This window comes from Leptodactylus fuscus, chromosome 11 (assembly GCF_031893055.1).
Source record: "Leptodactylus fuscus isolate aLepFus1 chromosome 11, aLepFus1.hap2, whole genome shotgun sequence".
Classification (NCBI taxonomy): Eukaryota; Metazoa; Chordata; class Amphibia; order Anura; family Leptodactylidae; genus Leptodactylus; species Leptodactylus fuscus.
The window spans coordinates 13,734,954-13,747,355 of record NC_134275.1 but is presented as its reverse complement, the minus strand read 5'-3'; the positions used below and the strand labels follow the sequence as shown (position 1 = coordinate 13,747,355).

At 47.1% G+C, this 12,402-nt stretch overlaps 1 protein-coding gene across 6 annotated transcripts in view; it reads right to left on the bottom strand.

Annotated features, from left to right (window-relative positions):
- Positions 1-682: 682 nt before the first annotated feature.
- Positions 683-12,402, bottom strand: part of MED12 (mediator complex subunit 12) — a 36,331-nt gene continuing 24,611 nt past the window's right edge. Inside the window, exons 36-44 of one of the 6 annotated variants that reach the window (XM_075259640.1) lie at positions 5,909-6,286; positions 5,565-5,709; positions 4,749-4,942; positions 4,582-4,674; positions 4,225-4,448; positions 3,987-4,134; positions 3,526-3,690; positions 3,242-3,323; positions 683-1,763 (exon numbers count right to left, since the gene is read on the bottom strand). In XM_075259640.1, the coding sequence (XP_075115741.1) occupies positions 1,720-1,763; positions 3,242-3,323; positions 3,526-3,690; positions 3,987-4,134; positions 4,225-4,448; positions 4,582-4,674; positions 4,749-4,942; positions 5,565-5,709; positions 5,909-6,286 (1,473 nt within the window). In that variant the 3' untranslated portion in view covers positions 683-1,719. The remainder of the gene's footprint in view (positions 1,764-3,241; positions 3,324-3,525; positions 3,691-3,986; positions 4,135-4,224; positions 4,449-4,581; positions 4,675-4,748; positions 4,943-5,564; positions 5,710-5,908; positions 6,287-12,402) is intronic. The other 5 variants (XM_075259641.1, XM_075259642.1, XM_075259643.1 and 2 more) reach the window with 5 other exon arrangements.

The following is a 12,402-nucleotide window of genomic DNA, read 5'->3' as shown; positions in this document are numbered from 1 at the left end:
TGGGGAAGGCCGAAATAAATGGGCCTAAGTCTGGAGGAGGACGCCGTGGAATCCGCCTGAAGAAAGGGCAGCTCGCTTTTTTCCGTGAGCAGAAGTAAGCTAGCGGTCTACATAGACCTCTATTGTGAGGGGGAGGATTCTGACGTGGATTCAGCGACAAAATCTGCCCCCTCTTACCCCGTGTGATCGAGCCCTAAGACTCTAAAAATCTTTAACAAAGATAATGGTCACCACTTTCCTACTACCTCCATAGTCTGGAGAGAACTCGGCATCTGTCTGCATGTTCCATGCGGAAAACACACAGACCCCATTATAGTCTATGGGGTCCAGGTGCTTTCATTGCTCACCGCTTGACAATGTGTTCGGTATTCCATTCGTGGGGTCCCCATATGGACTCCCCGAATGGAATAGCGAACGCAGACGTGAACCAGGCCCTAACTGACTTGTGCTCTATGAACAGAGCCGGATGTCGATCCCACGATCAATGATGGCGATATCACACACTTTAATAAAGAGCCAAACAAACTTAGAAAGGCCTGAGATTCTCCGAAACATCCTCTCTAGTCATTGTCGCCATATTGCACCCAATTTCACGTCACTGCATTCTGTTAAATAAATGGCAAAGTCAACAAGATATTTCTTTTTTTTGGTGAATTATATCACTTTTATATTTATATACAGTTTAAAAGACCACCAAATATTAATAATATGCCCACATACGTTAAAATAAAAACAACTTTACATGGGGTGCACTTACTTTTTCACAAGACTGTATATAAGGCACCTCAAAGTCCATAAGATTCTCATTCTTAGGTTCAATGAACAGCCAAATATAGCCGTAACCAAAAAGTATTTGGATTGGAATCTATTGATTAATTTATTGGCGTGGGATTCTCTGCACGTTGTGGCCTCGGGATTGACGTCAGGTATCGGAACAGAACAACGATGGAACGAGGATTGATTTTTTTTTTTCGTCTTCTAACCGCGAAACAAAATGAGAAACCTGGTAACGAGGACAACGTATAGTCACTTGAATGATGGATGTCGAGATGACTGTCACAGCTATCGGGAAGGTATCAACTACGACAGTAGTTTTCATTAGAATAGGCACATGCACAAAACTCCCAATGGCATGTGCACACATACACCGAGACAGAATACTGAGGGAGGCGTCCAACTTCATCACTTCAACACACACCGCCTGCTGGGGAAAAAAAAAAAAAAAAAAAAAAAAAAAAAAAAAAAAAAAAAAAAAAAAAAATCGATCTAGGCCAAATGGATCCCGCTCATCGGGGGTGTCCTAGGGTCTCCGATCAGCTACTTAACAGAGAAAAAGCAAAGGAAGTATCTGTAACCATGTTCATACACGTGCCTGAGATCAGGTTGCCATATAAATAGGTTAGAAAATGACAATTTTCATCATTTGATTATCAAAATAATAGAAACTTTTTTTTGTTTTTGTTTTTTTTCTTGAAAGGTAAAAGGTCCACAAGACTCAAAAGCCCTTGCTCGCAATTTCAGGGAGGAACCATGTGACATCCTTGTCCCCCCCCCTTCCTTATTGTACAGTCTAGGTTTGCTAATTCCATGTGCCGTGACGCTAAGTCGCTTTATTTCTCCTTCCCAGCAGTCCAGTAATACTTTATTCAGTCTCAGAGTCCCGTCTTCTGTCTCAGGAGGGAACTGAAACAGCCGTCACTCATAGGCTTGAGCCGTAGATCAGAAACGCCCAAACGGATTGGAAGCTTGCTGTGGTTGTGTGTCTGGAAAGGGAACAGGAATATTAGATCCTCTGCACCTGCAGGCTGCTGCGCAGGGAGGGGAAAACAAGGCGCAAAGAGAGATTTCGCCATTGCAAAGCAGTAAAGTGAACGTGTATTATTTACGGAACGGCAAGGTATATAGCAGGGGTCTCAAACTCGCGGCCCGCGGGCCGCATGCGGCCCCCCGAACAATTTTGTGCGGCCCGCACAAGCCTAGGAACGCCAGATCCAAGTTGAATCCGGATGTTTCACCATTTTGCCCACAGGCAGTTTTATATACTGCCGGAAAGCTGACAGTGCGCTGAGTTCAGCACACTGTCGGCTTTCCCGATGTGGGCCCAGTGTGAAGAGCTTACAGTCCGGTACCGTAGCTCTTCTATGGTCAGAAGAGCGTCTCTGACACTCAGTCAGAGACGTCCTTCTTCACAGCACAGCCAATCGCGCTGTGCTGTGAGAGCCGGGAGGAATGCCCCCTCCCTCTGCTCGCAGTACTCGTCCATAGACGAGCATTATCAGGGAGGGAGGGGGGCGTTCCTCCCGGCTCTCACAGCACAGCGCGATTGGCTGTGCTGTGAAGAAGGACGTCTCTGACTGAGTGTCAGAGACGCTCTTCTGACCATAGAAGAGCTATGGTACCGGACTGTAAGCTCTTCACACTGGGCCCACATCGGGAAAGCCGACAGTGTGCTGAACTCAGCGCACTGTCAGCTTTCCGGCAGTATATAACACTGCCTGTGGGCAAAATGGTGAAAGGTCCTCTTTAAACATTGAGGTGGAATGAAGGGGCTCATGACACTGGGGCAGACGAAGGGAGGGGGGAGAACGGCATGACACTGGGGCAGAAATGGAGGGACATGAATCTGGGGGCAGAGATGGGGGGGGACATGAAACTGGGGGCAGAAATGGAGGGACATGAATCTGGGGGCAGAGATGGGGGGACATGAATCTGGGGCAGAGATGGGGGGACATGAATCTGGGGGCAGAGATGGGGGGACATGAATCTGGGGGCAGAGATGGGGGGACATGAATCTGGGGGCAGAGATGGGGGGACATGAATCTGGGGGCAGAGATGGGGGGACATGAATCTGGGGGCAGAGATGGGGGGACATGAATCTGGGGGCAGAGATGGGGGGACATGAATCTGGGGGCAGAGATGGGGGGACATGAATCTGAGGGCAGAGATGGGGGGACATGAATCTGGGGGCAGATGAAGGGTGTATATGTAACTGGGGGAAAGATGGAGGGGGGACATATAGTTTACGGGTGACTGTAGGAGGATTATACAGTGTGGGGGCACATGGAAAATGAATGGGCGGAGTCAACATAAAAGTGGGTGGAGCTAAATTTGCCGCGGTGCGGCCCGCCGACTGGCTGGGATCTTGTTCTGCGGCCCACATGCTGAGTTGAGTTTGAGACCCCTGGTATATAGGGATAGGACAAGGTTAAACTGAACGTGCACGCATACGGAAAATACTTACTGGATAGCTGCTGCTGTAGTTGTCGTACAAGAGCTGCCGTCTGTTGCTGCTGCTGAGTTTGTTGCAGACCTTGCCTTTGAAACTGAGTAGAGTATAGAAGATATGTCAAAAACCAAAAATAAGGATTCAGATTAAAATACTCCCGTCAACAGCAACAAATTTTTTTTTTATCATATCACGTGTGTTTTGTATGCAGTGGCAAAAAGAGAATCAAACATAAAACAAGAAAAAAAAATGGAATAAAAAAAATGGAAAAATATCACTAAAGTTTAACGTAACGTTACCATAGGTTGCTGTGGTGCCAGGGTCTGCATGCCGAGTCCCGGGGGCTGTCCTTGTGTCTGGGCCTGTGGTACTGCTGCTACTTGCTGAGGCGGGGGCTGTGGTTGAGGTGGAGCTTGGGGCTGCGGAGGGGCCTGAGCCTGTTGCTGCTGCTGCTGTTGTTGCTGCTAATAAAGTTAGGAGGACTTGTTATAGGCCTGGACTCGCTGAACTTTAAAGCCAAGACAGGGTTGTTTGCACGGAGTGGAATCTGCCTGCAAAAAGGCCTCCCATTCATTTCAATGAGAGTCACTCGCTTCCCCCCAACTAGCGACATGCCCTATCTTCCTGCGAATTCCGGCTCGGGACTCCCTCCTGATTAGGTCCATTCATTCAGGCCTGATCAGGAGGGGGATGCCGCACGGAGAAGTCACAGGGCGGAAAAGGTGACAGTGACAGTTTTCTTCCCGAATATACTTTACACACTTACTCTTAACAACTGCTGCTGCCTCAGATACTGCTGTTGGTCTGGTAACATCTGCGTGGGTCGTATGGTACCTTGTACACTCTGCGCAGTCATGTGACCCATCCCGGTCATCATGGTAGCCTGTTGCATTTGTTGGTGTGGGAACCTGATGGCAGATGACAACAAGTAAATAAATGTACAACGCCCCTCTCCTTTCCCCAGCTAAACCACAGATGGCTAGAGATGTCACACATACCTCTGTCCAGTTTGGGGATTATGACTGTAACCGGATGCCTGCTGATGGACGTAACCACTTGGCCTCTGCGGCATTTGTCGCACCGAATCAAGGAGTGTGCCACCGGATGGTGGAAGAGTACCAGGATAGGACTGTGTATTGTACGCAGAGGGCACCAAACCACTAGTCTGTGATGGAGGAGGATGCTGTTGCATCGGCACGTGGGAAGTGTATGACGTATAACCCTAAGGAAAAGTGGTGTAAAAGTCACAAAGTTCAGAGAGAAATCTTAATGGGGTGTCTTATCTTATCTCTTATAAAAGAATGTACAGATATAAAGTATGGCTGGCAAAATTCCACCATATTAACCAAGTATACCTGGGAGGGCTGCATAGATCCATATGGGGGTGTGGGTGTCATCTGTCGAACAGGCTGAGTCATCATACCCTGCGTCTGCTGAGGGAGAGCATACTAATAAACACATTTTTGCTTATTTGTTCTTCTCTTCATTATACATTGGTCAAACACACCCTGAAATCACTCACCAATTTCGCCTGAAGATGCTGCCTTAGTAGCTGACCCTGGGGGATGGGCGGCTGCGGCCTGTACATAATAGGCTTGTAAGCGTCGATCATCCCGGCTACGCTTGGTGGAACGCCGCTTCCATAAGGAGGTCGGGTCTGAACCACCTTCACCATATTCATACGAGGGGGTCGGTAAGTGTCCAGACGTGGTCCACCTGTTTCAGATCAGAATAGTGGGGACAAATTAACAAAACCAAACTATAGCGAGAGGCATAATCATTGGACACTCTGCAGAATGGGGTAGGCTTTGGGCTAGTTCACACGGGGGGCGGATTGGCGGATTTTGGTCCTGATTGTAGGGCCATAATGCGCCTGCCGTGACTGTTACAGCTTCCCGCTCTGGAGTAGGCCCAAATGAATGGGCTTAGTCCGGAGGGTGCTGCCGCGAGGCGGACGCCGGGGCCGAATCAGCCGCGGAATCCGTCTGAAGAAAGGGCAGCTCGCTTCTGTTTTCCGTGAGCGGCAACATTCCGCTCACGGAATAATAATAAGCTAGCAGTCTACATAGACCTCCATTGTGAGGGGGCGGATTCTGATGTGGATTCAGTGCCAAGATCCGCCCTCCTCTTGCCCCGTGTGAGCGAGCCCTTAGAAAATAGCTTTCTAGACAGTACAGTGCTTAACACTGCAGACTTGCAGCACTGGAGTCCTGAGTTCGAATCCTGCCAAGGTAACATTTGCAAGAAGTTTGTATGTTCACATCACGCCATCAAATATACCTTCAACTCTATGTTACAGCGGATGGGATATTGGGGACAATACATAACAATCACTCACCAGGAGGTAAGGGCTGATTCTGAGTGTACACACTCTGTGCTCCATAAGGCAAACGCGACATGGCCCCTGCTCCTTGGGAGTGCAGAAGGTCAGTGGGCACTCCCATTTGATAAGGCATTGAACGTCCTCCACCAAGCCCATAATCCTGAATAAAACACACAAAATAATGACTTTACTCTGCCAACTTTTCAATGACACAAGTAAGGGACTGTACTAACGTGTCTGTAATAAGAACCATTTGATAGTCCCAGGTTTTTGACACTATACTATTTTGGGTCTCCCTCTCTACGGAGCCCTCAGTCCCAGTGTGTGAATTGACATATATATGTATTATTTTTCTATACCTCTCCTTTGTTCGCCGGCTGACGAGTCTTCTTATTTTTCTTGCTTTGTTTCTTCCGGTCGTCACTTGCCCCCGTGCAGCCTCCTCCACTTTTATCCACCTTGAGTGGTTCGCTTAGCTTCTTATCTGGTTCACTACTTGTTGGAGTTGGTGGCTCCTCATCTTCAGGAGGAAGAGACAACGGCTCCAAATAGTAAGTGCGTGGCTTAGGCTTAAGGTGTGTGTGGTACAATAGTAATCTCTGCTGCTCCTCCAACCGAGAGACCCTTCTGTCGACACGCACCGTACCGAACCATCCCCAGGAAAGAGGAGCAGATTGTTTCAGACCTTCAAAAAGGTCCCAAGGGGAAATTTTCTGCTTGGTGGAGACTTGAAGTCCCTGGAAATAGTGTTCAAAGGGAAAAGTTACTGTAGGAGTAAATATTACTAAATGTAATGTTCTCACGTGTTTCGTCAACTCCACATTGTCACCGTTGTATATAGGAGGGCTTGGCATGACAAAGCTGGTTGCACAGCCTCGAAAGTGACAAAGGCTGAAGCCTTACCACAGATTAAATAAGGTCTGACAAATTATTGTGTGGTACAGTGCAGAATGCATGTAAGGCCTGGGTCACATCTGCATTCGGTATCCTGTCCGGGGAACGGAATACAAACATATTAACAAGCGGTGAGCAATGAAAGCACACGGACCCATAGACTATAATGGGGTCCGTGGGTTTTCCGCGCGCTGAGTTATGCGGAGAGGAAAGTAGTTCTTGAAGTATTTTTCTCTACGCATGACTTGTGCGGAAAACCCACAGACCCCATTATAGTCTATGGGGTCCGTGTGCTTTCATAAGCTCACCGCTTGTCATTGCGTTCAGTATTCCATTTGGGAGATCCCCGTGCGGACTTCCCGAATACAATACCAAAGCAGGTCTCAAACATCATTTTGACCACGTAGCCATCCTTAGAATAATCTATTAAAATAAATCTCTGCTGTTATTTTTATTTTTTACCCTATACCTACAAGTTGTTTTCTATTTTAATTTCTTATAAAAAAAAAAAAAAAGTCCCAAATTCTCTGCTAATTTCCATCCTAATATACATCTGCAGTGACAGCTGCGGGCAGCCAGAGTTTTATCATCTGACCTTTAAGTCTATGCAAAAGAATCTGATGCCCTTTATATAAAAAAATAAATAAAAATACATAAAAAAATTAATATAAACACTCTGACCCCCATTGATACAGAATATGAAAGAGCACTGAGTTTTTTGATATATACTAATATTGATCTATCACCTATCGCCTATCGCCTATCTATCTATCTATCTATCTATCTATCTCTCTCCTATCTATCTATCTCTCTCCTATCTATCTATCTATCTATCTATCTCTCTCCTATCTATCTATCTCTCTCCTATCTATCTCTCTATCTCTCTCCTATCTATCTCTCCTATCTATCTATCTATCTATCTATCTATCTCTCTCCTATCTATCTATCTATCTCTCTCCTATCTATCTATCTCTCTCCTATCTATCTATCTCTCTCTCTCCTATCTATCTATCTCTCTCTCTCCTATCTATCTATCTCTCTCTCCTATCTATCTATCTATCTATCTATCTATCTCTCTCTCTCCTATCTATCTATCTCTCTCCTATCTATCTCTCTCTCTCCTATCTATCTATCTCTCTCCTATCTATCTATCTATCTATCTATCTATCTCTCTCTCTCCTATCTATCTATCTATCTATCTATCTATCTATCTATCTCTCTCCTATCTATCTCTCTCCTATCTATCTCTCTCCTATCTATCTCTCTCCTATCTATCTCTCTCTATCTATCTATCTATCTCTCTCTCCTATCTCTTATCTCTCTCTCGTATCTATTTATCTATCTATCCATCTCTCTCTCTCCTATCTATCTATCTATCTATCTATCTCGTATCTATCTATCTATCTATCTATCTCTCTCTCGTATCTATCTATCTATCGTGGAGACCCAGGTTTACTCTTCTAGCTCTGTAAAGCTCTGTGTGTCATCTGAAGAGAACGTTTAGCTAAAGCTTCTCATCAGGATTACTACAGATGTCATATCCTGAGTCATTCCAAATACTAACAAATACTTAAAGGGAACCTGTCACTATGAAAATGCAGAAACCTCCGCAGGTATGTTATAGAGCAGCAGGAGCGGAGCAGATTGAAGGCGTAATGGAGTCCAGTGGGCGGTGCTAACCGTTACTGATCACACAGATAGCCGCCAATCACTGTTAGGACCGCCCACTGGACGCAATCACTCCTAAGAATAGAAACCGATAAATTAATCAATAACTGTCAAATACTGAATCGTCTCCTGCTCTACAACTTACTGCCTCCAGATTACATCACATTTTCTTGCGGACAGGTTCCCTTCAAAGGAATGAGAAGAGTAAATAACATCGTTGCCTTCAAGATTTGTTAGGGCTCGTTCACACAGAGTTTTTTGGCAGCAGATTTTGCCTCAAAATCCGCTGCCAAAAACCGCTCCCATTGATTTCAATGGGAGACGCTCGCTTCTTTTTTCCGCAAGCTAGTAGTGGGGAAAAAAAGAAGCGAAGGGAATTTGAGAATATAAAGTCCTACATTAGAAAGAGCACAACAGGGAGGACCCTGTCTCATAGAGGCAAAGGACCTTCCACCACCTCCCTCCGCTCCAGCTCTTTACCCTTCTTTAACCCCTTTCCGCTCAGTGCTGTACTATTACATTGCGCTGAGGCTATCTCCCTCCCACAGACACTGTGCTAGTCAGTTTTGTACCACAGCAGCAGGAAAAAGGCACCAAGAGCAAAAAGAGCACGGAAACAACAAACAAAACACATCCTTCACCCAAAAAAGCAGCAAAATAGCTTGGGCAGGAAAGGCATGTAAAAAAGTAAGGGTGGGGTCTGTGCCCCCCAGTTAATACAACCATAAAAGGATTTTACGGTGAGTACCAAAAAAATACTGTTTTCTCCCTTATTTCACTGGGAGACACAGCACCATGGGATGTCCAAAAGCAGTCCCAGAGGGAGGGAATTACACGGCCATAGGAACAACTCAGCGCACAGCCGCCAGCAGAACCTCATGACCCAACCCAACAGAGAGAGGAGGGAGAGTGCGCCCAAGTCTTCCCTGAGGCCGGAAGGCCAGGGGCTTCAGAAGAAGAACTGAGAAGGAAGGGACCTGTCCTACAAGAAGACAAAGACTGTGGGCAACACGGTGGCTCAGTGGTTAGCACTGCAGACTTGCAGTGCTTGAGTCATGGGTTCGAATCCGGCTGAGGATAAATTGTAATCTAGACTTGAGAAAACAACCAGGAACCCGGGTAAGAAAAGAAGAGCGGACGATAGACAGTACTCCAGTACTCTCACAGTAGTGGGTCAAAAGTAGAACCTGGCTGACTGTGGATCACAGACCTAAGGAAAAGACTAGATAGCAGGTTTCAAAAACCTATGGCATTGCAGAACCTTGGCTTCACTAGCCACGCCATAAAATGCAGCAGAGGGAAAGGGGCCCAATAGTCAGAAGGTCAACCTGTAAAGGGAGAGACCAAGGAGCATCCGCCAACAGGAATGTGAGAACCGACCAACAGTCCCATCCTGGAGGCACCAGAATGGCTGGAACTTTACAGGACAGAGAAGAGGAGGAGGGAACAGGATCAGAAGGAAGTCCGATCAGGAGATCACAAGAGCGGCGGCAATGGGCTGAGGGCCCGGGACATGGCCCCGGCCGGGAGTGCAGTTGTAGGATGACCTACTGATGACGCGGCCACTCACCCAGGAATATTACATGACAAGGTAATAGAGAGCTTCCAGAAAAGCCACACCGAACCAGGCACACCCTGGAAGGTTCAAGAAAGTGACCACAGAGGAGATGTTGGTCTGGACTCGACCGGACACTCTAGGAGGAGAGGCATCCAATGAGACAGGATGAGGAAGATGGCCCCCAGGACCAGAGGAAGAACTGGAGAAGGAGTCTGCCTCCTCCAAAAAGGTCATGAGCTGTCAAGGCACCGAAGACTGGAGATAGGAGGACAACCTGGGAGGAGAGGGGAAGACAGGAGATGCAGGCTGGAGACAGTCAAGTCCCAGCGGCCCAGAAACAACACTGCAAGGGCTCAGAGGAACTGAGCCAAAGAGAGAGCCGTGAAGGACAAAATGATCGTATCTAGGACTGTCAGGCAGAAGAGACAGAGACACAAAGGGAACCTCCAAAGGCCAGACACACCGGAACAGGAGACCAGAACCTTTCAAAAACAAAACTTGACCAGGAGTGTATCGAGCATCATATCAAGGCAGAACTTTTACCCGCTGAAGAGCCAGCAAAAACAGCAAAGGGGCCCAAGGTGAGCCACAAGCTGGTTAGAACTCGACCCAGAAGACATCCAGGTACCTCATCACAAGGACTCCTCTGCCATGGAGGAAGGCAAACAGTCACCTGGAAAAAAACAAGGGAAGAGAGCGTTGCAGGACACGATTGGCGGCAGGAAACAGTCAGTATCCAGGGATGTCATCACAGATCGCAGGGCCACATGTGAAACTTTCAGATATGGACAAACCTGTGGGAGCCTCCTCAGATCCAGAAAAAGGAAGGAGCTGTCCTTCCAGAAGTAGGAACAATAATGCCTTGTCACAGCAAAGTGGGGGCAGCCTGGAGGAAAAAAAACCTTGTTCAAGTAGCCGGTATATACCAGCTCTAAGACTCGAGAGAGGGAGGTGCTGACAAGCCAGAACTCCATGAAGAAGAGCCCTCACTTGAGAGGGGCAAGATCCAAAGAAGAGAAGACTGGCAAAAGATTGCCAAAAGCCTTGGACTAGAATAGAGGCTACTCGGAGCGCTAGTCACAGGAAGGCTGACCTCTGGCACAGGAAGGAGAACACAGCATGCCTTGAGCGGATGCAAGGCACAGCACAATGTAACAGCATAGGCGCCGCCAAGGCAGAACTGCAGGCTGCTTCAGGAATGCATTGCCCAAAAGCTGAAGGTCCTGGTCTATGCCCCGGGAGAGGGGCAACACAGGAGAGACCACCCCTATAGCGCAGTTTAGCCTGGAAAAACAGGCCTTGATGCCAAAAAACACAAAAAAAGACTGCAGGGAGAAGCCAGCGCTACGAAGGCCACCATAGAGGTTGCAGCGAAAGGAGAGTCCACCAAAAAGGTGGACAAGGCAAACAGACCAGTCAACCCTCGCTGGAGGGCGTCACAACTGGAATTATGTTGTGCATTTCGTCAGGCACCCTCAGAGGAAAACAGAGGGAGGCGGAGACCACTACCAAAGGCAAAATAGAAGCCTGGGAGGGCCAAACAATGGTGGGATCCCCGCGGAGGGCACCGACACATGGAGACACGCTTAAGACATCTAGAGTGAAGCCATTATTCCGTCATGATATAGCCCACACCCCAAGATACTAGGTTCCAAACTGACTAGCACAGCGTCTGTGGGAGCGATATAGCCCAGGGGCGGAGCAGACAGCTTTGTTTTCTCCTAGAGGCCAAGTCTATATCCCATGGTGCTGTGTCCCACAGTAAAATAACAATATACATATGGTATTACTGTAATCATACAGACCTGCCAGGCAAAGTTGTCATGTCATGTTTAATGAAGAGTCAACAACAGAACAAAATGCATAAAAATATATACAGAATGATAAATGTGTCAAAAAGATTTCCCCCCCCTCCCCCCCAAAAAAAACTTTAATAAAAACTAATCAAAACATTATAAAAGTACAATTCGCCAAACAATTACTTTTGTTACTTTCAGTACACAATATGCTGATTAGGCTCTCTGTCAGATGGGCGGTTCAAGATTGTATGCTCCACCCAACTGGCAGGAAAGAGTCTAACCAGTACATTAGACGTCGAAAATAACAGCACCAATTGCTCAGGAATGGTCGGAGCTGGAGAAAAAATTCCAACTGCTCTGGAATCAGTTGGGCGTCACCTACTGAGAAAAGCAAAGAACATGAGCTGGTGACGGGTTTCTCTTTAAGCTTCATTTATATTAATGATATAGAACATTTTCTCTGCTGCCTTTGAAGATAAAAGTGTCTATTTATATTCTACCCCCGATGAAGGTCCAAATGGTTAAAAGAAAAATTAGACCTTAAAGGGATCAATCATTAAAATGCATTTTTTCCCTAACACATAGGAATAGCCTTCAGAAAGACTATTCTTCACCTACCTTTAGATGTCTTCTCCGCGCCGCCGTTCGGTAGAAATCCAGGTTTTTTTCCGGTATGCCAATTTGCCAATGCTACAAGAGAACCCTCCAGTGCCGCCTCCATCTTCGTCTGGAACGGCCTCTCCCTGCGTCGGCTTCAAACTTCTATGCATGTGCAGTCAGCTCTCCTGCCAGCCCTCGAGCAAAGCTGACTGTGCATGACCGCGGCCATTTTCTTGTGGCCGCTTACCCCAGCTTACTGTGTAAGCAGCCACAGGAAAATTGCCGCGGGCATGCGCAGTCGGCCCGACAGCAGAGCCAACTGCACATGCCTAGA